General features: G+C 51.7%; 2 protein-coding genes across 2 annotated transcripts in view; one reads left to right on the top strand and one right to left on the bottom strand.

Moving 5' to 3' along the window:
• Nucleotides 1-1,118, top strand: part of LOC110323814 (CAMPATH-1 antigen-like) — a 1,691-nt gene extending 573 nt beyond the window's left edge. The window contains exon 2 of the mRNA XM_021201187.1: nucleotides 752-1,118. Coding sequence (XP_021056846.1) covers nucleotides 752-925 — 174 coding nt within the window. The 3' untranslated portion in view covers nucleotides 926-1,118. The remainder of the gene's footprint in view (nucleotides 1-751) is intronic.
• A 1,046-nt stretch (nucleotides 1,119-2,164) lies between these two features.
• Crybg2 (crystallin beta-gamma domain containing 2) overlaps nucleotides 2,165-8,381 on the bottom strand; it is a 24,134-nt gene continuing 17,917 nt past the window's right edge. The window contains exons 15-20 of the mRNA XM_021200695.1: nucleotides 6,581-6,710; nucleotides 5,355-5,494; nucleotides 4,893-5,016; nucleotides 3,433-3,591; nucleotides 2,461-2,620; nucleotides 2,165-2,346 (exon numbers count right to left, since the gene is read on the bottom strand). Coding sequence (XP_021056354.1) covers nucleotides 2,258-2,346; nucleotides 2,461-2,620; nucleotides 3,433-3,591; nucleotides 4,893-5,016; nucleotides 5,355-5,494; nucleotides 6,581-6,710 — 802 coding nt within the window. The 3' untranslated portion in view covers nucleotides 2,165-2,257. The remainder of the gene's footprint in view (nucleotides 2,347-2,460; nucleotides 2,621-3,432; nucleotides 3,592-4,892; nucleotides 5,017-5,354; nucleotides 5,495-6,580; nucleotides 6,711-8,381) is intronic.

Here is an 8,381-nt window from a genome sequence, read left to right as displayed (position 1 = left end):
CAAAAAAAAAAAAAAAAAAAAAAAAAAAAAAGAAGGAGGCACGGAGAGGAAGCCTCACTGAGGAGAGCCGCAGAAGTGGCCCCTTTGAGAGGGCTGGAGAGAGGTCTAATAGACTGCCATAAGTGACCGAGGGTCCCCCTGCCCCTGCCATAGTGAATCATGGGTGTGCAGGAATACAGAGACAGAAGTCTCCCATATACTCTGCAGATCAACTGCCACCCTGGGAGGCATCCTGATTAACACAGGGAATGGAGCCATCAAGTTCTTGATCAAGAACATCTAGACCATGCATCAAGGCAGTTTCATGGTCACCAAAACTAGTTTGATGCCCATCAAGGGCAGCTTCAGGTACTGCCCGATCAAGCATCAAGGACAGCTTTGTCACCTGCCATCCCCACCCCGCCCTCTGCCAGGGGCCCTACTCAGGCCCGTCACGTGTGTGACACTCCATGGCGGACTCTGATCAGCAGGAGATGAGGAGACTGGGGCTCGGGAGGAGACGCCCACATTCGGGTTTCTGTTCCCCTCTGTGCTGGAGGATCTGGCAGCCTGAAAAGTAGTGGGAAGTTTGAGGTGGAAGAGTGACAGACATGGGGGCTGCCTTTTCCCTGCCTGTGGTGAGGTGGGAAGCCAAACATCTCAACAGGGCTGATGGCAGCTTTATAGAAGCCTAGAGTTGAAGAAAGGGGACAAAGGGGCAGAAGTCCTCAACAGGAGGTCCAAATCCTACTGAGCAACGCTTCTCTTGCAGATCCAAACAGGAGTCTTGGGACAAGCCACTACGGCCGCTACTGATAGGAGAAACACCACCAAAAAAACCTCTGGGAAACCCCCAAAGAATGGGGCCTCATCCATCATCGATGCGGGTGCCTGCAGTTTCCTCTTCTTTGCCAATACCTTAATGTGCCTCTTCTACCTCAGCTGAGGTGAAGGCGTGGCTTCTGAAGCCCCACGCTCCACACACTGCTGCCACCATCAGTAGCGAGAGACATCCCAACCCAGTCCTTGGGAAGGGTTGACAGCAGATATCCAAGGAGGCTAAAGTTGACAGCCGAAGGCCGAATGGGAGCGAGGGTGTGACACCCAGCTAGGGCACAATAAAGTTATACTTATGCTTAGATGGAGCCCCACGTGTGATCACTGTACATCACTGGCCCCGGGAGTCACATGTGCGGCAGTATTAGGAGTGAACCCAGTACTGCCCTCGACTCCCAAGCCCCATACACCCCAGGTTCAGGCAGATGCTCAACCTAGGTGTCTTCACACTGAGAGATTCTGGGAAATCACATTTTGTTTGGCTCTTTCTCTCAAAATTCCCAACTAGAGCACTACAGACCCAGAAGCAGCCCGTGTCTGGGAGGGTTTGCGGAAGGGTGGCTCCCAAGTCGTCTGACCACATGCCTTCTATCCCTGGGCAAGAGGATGAGGGGACAAGGTTTGCCACCTACACCCTCAGCCAGGAAGACAGGAAGGACAAGCAGCCCCTCCTCTAACCACCCTCCCCTCCTGGGCTTGGGAGTGGCCTTTGGAGGAGAGAAGGAAGTGCAGACTGAATCCCAAGGGTCCTTGCCTCTGTGTCTCCCCAGGAACCCGTGCCAACAGAGGATGACAAGGTAGCGGCAGCTCGAGGTGTCTGATATCCTGACCTGTCACTCAGCTAGGGACCCAGCCCCTTCTCCTGGCTGTTCTGCCCAAGGCTAAACCTTCAGGCTTTGAGACTAGAATTAGAAGAAGCGGGAATGTAGACCCTCCTATCTTTCTTGCCCTGCCCACTGTGGACTCACAGACTGAACCTTGAAAGTTCGCCCTTGGAGACATCTCTCTCCCTGGAATACTTTCTGCTGCTACTTCTCTCCGGCCTGGCCAATTCCTAGAGTACCTCTTCCAAGTGGGACAACCCTCCTCTTCTGTCCCCTGAACACCCATCCGAGTCCCGCACTGGGGTGGGAACCACAGAGGCTTGGCTGGCTATTGGTTGGGTACGGTCCCCACAGTCAGAGAGGCAAGAATGGATGACACACCAGACAGTGTGGGTATGCAGCTCCCCCTGGTGGCCAGGGGAAGCTGCACAGGAAGAGAAACCAACCGAAAGAGGAGGCAGAGGGGCAACTGGACCCTCTCCACCCCAACCAACATCAAGGTGCAGAGACGACACCACCAGGAGCATAGTAGAAAATAGCTTATTTCACAGCAAAGTCTGTATAAAACACTTCATCCCAGCAAAAGCCTCCTGCAGGAAACTGGTGAAGACGTTGGTTCAAAGTACGTGGACAGTCCAGATCTGGGAAAGTCTGTCCTTGGTTGGTTCCCACAGTACCACGTGGTCACGGTCATACCCTCGTCCGCCTGGGGGCGGGTGAAGGGGGGAGATTCAGAGGTGGTCAGAGAGTGCTGGACGCAGCCCAGTCTTTACTCCCCTTTCGTGCACCCTCACCCCCACCCCCTACCAGCCTACATTACCCTTCACATCCAGGATCTGGCCTTCAAACATTTGGCTGCAGATATGACCCAATTCATTGATGCTCCAGGTTTGGCGTGGTAGGCGGCTCTCGGCCCATAGTACGACTTTGGAGCCTGGGCTAGGAGGTCCAATCACCTGTAGGCTCATGGTGGGGGCCACCTGAGGCCCCAGAAGATGATGAGGTTCGGCATAGGAAATCTCCCATGCTCAAGCTATCCTTCTCTCCCTGGATTTTTGTTGTTGCTGCTGTTCCTTTTGTCTGGGACACAGTATCTCTCTATGTAGCTTTGGCTGGCCCAGAACTTGCTATGTAGACCAGGCTGGCCTTGAACTCATAGATACTCAACTCTTTCTGCTGCATAGGCCACCCTGCCCAGCTCATACCCTGCTTTTGAATGCTGGCCCTAGGTAAGTCTCTTCATTCGTTTTTAGATTTTATGAGTGTTTTGACTGCATGCATGTCTGTGCAATAAACACATGCCTGGTGCCCACAAAGGTCAGAAGAGGGCATCAAATGCTCTGCAACTAGAATTAGGGATGGCCGTTCCATCACTTTTATGCTGGGAACTGAACTCAGGTCCTCTGCAAATCAACAAATGCTTTTTGTTGTTTTTTTGTTGTTGTTGTTTGTTTGCTTTTTCGAGACAGGGTTTCTCTGTGTAGCCCTGGCTGTCCTGGAACTCACTCTGTAGACCAGGCTGGCCTCAAACTCAGAAATCCACCCGCCTCTACCTCCTGAGTGCTGGGATTAAAGGTGTGTGCCATCACCGCCCAGCTTGCAACAAGTGCTTTTAACTACTGTGGCACTTGTCCAACCCCAAACACTAGTTCTTTGAAGATATAACATAAGAAAGATGAATGAGCTTGCATCTCTACTTCCGGGTTGCACGCATCTTGCATATAACTGGGCTGGGACTTCCCAAGGCAGCTTGGCAAACCTGGTCTCAGCAGAACAAGCTCTGGAACTGTACCTGGTTCTTCAGCAGGCCATCTTCATAGTACCAGATGCAGCTGCCCCCAGCTCGCGGCTCGGAGACCACCACGCGGCCTGCTTTCATGTCCTCCACGTGATCAGGCACTGACAGGAATCCCCCTAGTGCCGCATTCCACAGGCGAAAATAGGCTCGGCGCTGATGGCAAGGAGATGCTGCTGTCAGGGAGGCCCTACCACCCTCAACTCGGGACCCTCTGAGGGACCCACACTCCTAAACCTTCCCTGCCTCCAAACTTTCTCCCTGACGAAGTCGCATCTTTTTTACACACCCATACTATATGCATTACTTCGGTAACTGTAGATACCTGCCAGTGTGTCTAGGGACCCTGGCAGGCATACCCTCAGTCCACAAGGTGGCACAGTTTATCGAAGGCACAAACAATTCCACAGGTCTATGCGGCCATCACATTCACATCATAACTGATACACAGATCCTCCTGGCCTGTTCCATACCAGCGACTTATGCTTGCTAATGGTACAGCTGATTATAAAACTACAGATGTATACACACACACTCACGCATGCATACACACACACACACACACACACAGAGACACGCACACACACAGAGAGAAAATGCATGCATACATACATGCTAAAGCTAAAGAGAAGCAGCATAGTGACATTAGAGATCAGAAGTGGCTCTGCCAGCATTCCCAGGGTCTTTGTTTGCAGTGACAGTAGCAGAAAGAATGATATAAGCCCTAGGTGTGCATACACACACACACACACACACACACACACACACACCCTAAGATCCATAGACGAACAGTGCTTGCCCAAAATTGTGGATAAACTCCTTGTCCACTTCCCTGGGTCTTTATCTCCCCATATGAGAGTTAGAGGTATTTGCCAGGATTTCTTCCGACAATGTTGCCACGAGAGTCTGTGAACAATGAGTCTGTGAACACATGCTCTCATACACAGCTCAGAACTCTCTCAGGCACAGGCACGGGCAGGCACACACACACCCATGTCCGTACACACAAAACCATTCAAAACCACCTCCAGACCCCAAAAAGCTTACGTACAGACAGACTCTTAGAAGGGCACGTGTGTGCGTATACACACTCACACACTCACATGCATGCATGCACACACGCAGGCCACAGCCATAGCTTAGAAATATATGTGTGCAGAAAAGAAGCCAACTTCTTGACAAGCAGATACGGACAATGCACGCTTGCGTGCAAACTCCGTTCGTGAGATGATTTTCTATTGGGTGAATAAGCTTGTTGTATATATTGTATTGTCCTTCAGGACAGGTAAAGCTACTTAGTTTTCAAGTTGATTTAGAGAAAAAGGACTGAGGTGGCAATGCAAGAAGAGGATGAGGTCACCATGTGACCTGACACCAACATCAAACTTGGGAAATACAGGCGTATGTGTGTGTGGACAGGCGCACCCGCCGAGGCGCTCAAGCTGGCTGCCACCTACCTGTTTGATAGGGTACAGGGAGCCCACCCTCTGGGTACCGCTGTAGGTCAGCCAGTTGGTGATCTCACAGCTGCCCACTAGCCACTGGCGGCCCCGGAAGTCGCTGTGCTCACACACTACCCAGCTGTGCCCGGCAGGTGCCAGCCAACACAGAGGAACACAGACAAACAGACAGACAGACACACAGACAGAGACAGGTGGAGGACAAGAGGACAAGGTACACATGTTAGAACAACCTCTGCCCCCTCTTCTCTCACACTGGGTGAGGGCCCTCAGCTAGTGAGTCCATTCGGGGTTTTCAGAACTCAGCACCCAACCAAGCCCCTGCGCACGGCGCCTCCACCTCCCCCCACCCCCAGCCTGAGAGCCAGAGGCCTTCAGGTCTACTACTCCCTCCTTCCTGGCCTGGGATGGGGTCCCCATGCCACCAATCACCCAACACAGTTTGGAGCGCACACTCACACGCCGCCCTTGACGCGCACAGACAGCACGTGGTTGTTGAAGCCCTCGGCTTGCAGGCTTCGCACCTCCCCAGTCAGCTCGATCTCCTTTCCCTCGAAACACTCGAGGCCAAAGAGGGACAGGGAAGGCTCTGAAAAGTGCTGGGGTTAGAGGAGGAGAGGTGGATGAGGCCACGAAATACCCAAGCCCAGACTGCCCTGTGACCCCCAACACCCGTGCCTTGGATCTGAGGCCCTCTTCCCTTCTGAGGACACTGACTGTTATCTGTGTCCCCAGATTTTCAGTCTCAGTGTGTTGACAGACTGGCACCAGCTCAAACTCAACCATCCCCTCGCTATATAGCGCAGGCCTTAGCTTCCTGGGTCCTGGGATTACAGGACTCTGTGCATCCCCGTGCCTAGCTATCGGAGAGTCAGAACTCCTGAGAACTAATGGGTAGGCTGGAAACTTGGGGCTCATTCTGCATCATCTCTTGTTCATTTCTCAGGGATGGTAACTAATCGTCACAGAGATTAATAACTGCTCTCTTTTATCCATGGCTTGTTGCAAGCCAGATCCTGTCTCAGAAAGGGATTGGACAAATTGTTCTCCATTTAGCAAAGAGGGCACTGAGGCTGAAGACGGCAAGACCAATGACTTGAAGCCCAACACCTGGGCTCCAGACCCAGGTCTAATGACCCCTAGCGCCCAGTGTATCTGGTATGGGGTACAAGCTGGATAACCAAACAGCCCAGGAGAACATCTGCTCTGCCTGTTTCTAGCTGTGTGGCCCAGAACAAGTCAGAGTGACTTGGGAACTCACAAAGCTTTGGAAAGGGTCACTCAGCAAATGTCAGCTGTTCTGACTCAGCAGTGCTCAGTCACTCTCCTGGTCCCCACAGCATTATCACAGTGTGCATGCAGCTTCTGTCAGTCTCTTCCCGGGAACAGGGTATTACCTCCATTGTGGGTCTCCCTCTCCCTGCCTTGCCTTTCTGGTCTCTCCTGCACAACCCTCTCTGAACGGGCCATCACTTGGGCAAAAGCTGGCCCTGCCTCTCAGCCAGTCTGCGTGTCAGTTGGTCCCATCCCAGTGCAACACACCCCTCTGCTCTGTCACCTTTAGGTCCCACTGTCTAAGTCTGGTGTCTCCAGGAACTATTTCAGTGAGGGCACTGAGAGACTCCGGAAGCCATTGCTCATCCAGGCCGCTCCCTCTACCTCTGTGGTCTGGATGGGGAACTCACCAGTGGAACCTTCCGGAGAGAGCCCAGGACTGTGGAAGCCAGGCAGCCCATGGCCGTGAGAGTGGGGAACTCGCCCTCTGACACAATGTGCTGGTCTGCCTCAAAGTTCTTGTCCTCAAACAGGACCCAGCTGGAAGGGGACAGACAGGGAAAGGTGACATCAGAGCCTAGCTGATGCTACACCTACCAGGGACCCCGAGTGCTCACTGCCTGTGAACTCGGCCTTTCTCTAATCAAGGAGAGGTTCCTGGTGGACAGACGGACGATACAGGAGCAGGGACCGAGGTCAGACGTAAGAGAGGACTTGAGTGGAGCAAGGGTGAAAGAAAGAAAAGAAGGAATAATAGTAAAGGTGTGGGCACCAAGCATTCAGGGAAGCAGAGGCAGGCAGATCTTGGTGAATTTGAGGCTAGCCCTTAGAAAGGGAACATGGCGCTCTGCAGGCAGGCAGCCTGCCAGGGCTCTAAACAAGGGGCCTCTTCAAACACACGAAGCAACACAGTCAGAAGTCTAAGACCCTGTCTCGAAGAAGCGTCAAAGCTAGTGAGACAGCTCTGGGGGTAAAGGTGCTCACTGCCAAGATGGACACCTGAACTCAACTGCTAGAACGCGTATGGTGGAGGGAGAGGCTCAACTTCTGTCTCCCATATGTGGCCTTCTGGGGGTACCTTCAGTTTAGAAGAGATTGGGAAATTGGGTCCCTAAGCTGGGACGAGTGTCCTTCTAAGAACAAGAAGAGGGCTGGGCGGTGATGGAGCACACCTTTAGTCCTGGCACTCAGGAGACAGGGGCGGGAGCAGGGCAGGGACAGGTGGATCTCTGAGATAAAAGACAGCTAGCCAGCTCTTGGGAGGCAGAGGCAGGCGGATTTCTGAGTTCGAGGCCAGCCTGGTCTACAGAGTGAGTTCTAGGACAGCCAGGACTATACAGAGAAACCCTGTCTCGAAAAACAAAACAAACAAACAAACAAAAAAAATCAATCTTGAAAAAGAAAAAGAAGAGCCGGGCATGGTGGCACACGCCTTTTAATCCCAGCTCTTGGGAGGCTGAGGCATGCCAGAGCCACATAATGAGACCCTGTCTTAAGATAGAAAAGAAAAAAAAAAGGAAAATGGGGCCAGATCTGTAGCAAGATACTCTGTGAATAAAGGCACGACGACTAAGTCTGATTACGTGAACCTACATGAAGCCCAAGTTGTTCCCCAAGCTCTGCACACATAGGCCATGGCTTCATGCGCATGAACGCACATACATACACTAAAATAAATAATAATAATGTTTAAAATTAAATTAAAAAAAATTTTTTTGGCTTTTCAAGATAGGGTTTCTTTGTGTAGCCCAGGCTGGAACTCACTCTGTAGACCAAGCTGGCCTCAACTCAGAGATCTTCCTGACTCTGCCTCTGTTGAGATTAAATGCATAAACCACCATGCCCAAATTAAAAATTAAATCATTTTTAAAAAATTATATAATATATACTACATATGTATGTCTATATGTATACATATATGCATATACATATGTACATAGTTATGAGAGTGCTCTGAGGCCCGCAAGGAGAGTATGTAGCCTGGTGTACCCCGGCTCTTTTGTGTGCTAGGGAACCCTCTCCTCGCCGTGCTTCCAAAGTGCATTCTTTAATCAAGAGACAGTGTAGGGGAATTCAAGGGAGGGGAGGTGGGAGTGGGTGGGTGGATAGGGGTACACCCTCATATAAGAAGGGGAAGGGGGATGGAATAGTGGGTTTCGGGGAGAACCAGGAAAGGGGATAACATTTGAAATGTAAATAAAGAAAATATCC

This window comes from Mus pahari, chromosome 6, assembly GCF_900095145.1.
Source record: "Mus pahari chromosome 6, PAHARI_EIJ_v1.1, whole genome shotgun sequence".
Taxonomy (NCBI): domain Eukaryota; kingdom Metazoa; phylum Chordata; class Mammalia; order Rodentia; family Muridae; genus Mus; species Mus pahari.
Note: the sequence above shows the minus strand (reverse complement) of the source record. Positions and strands in the feature narration are given on the sequence as shown.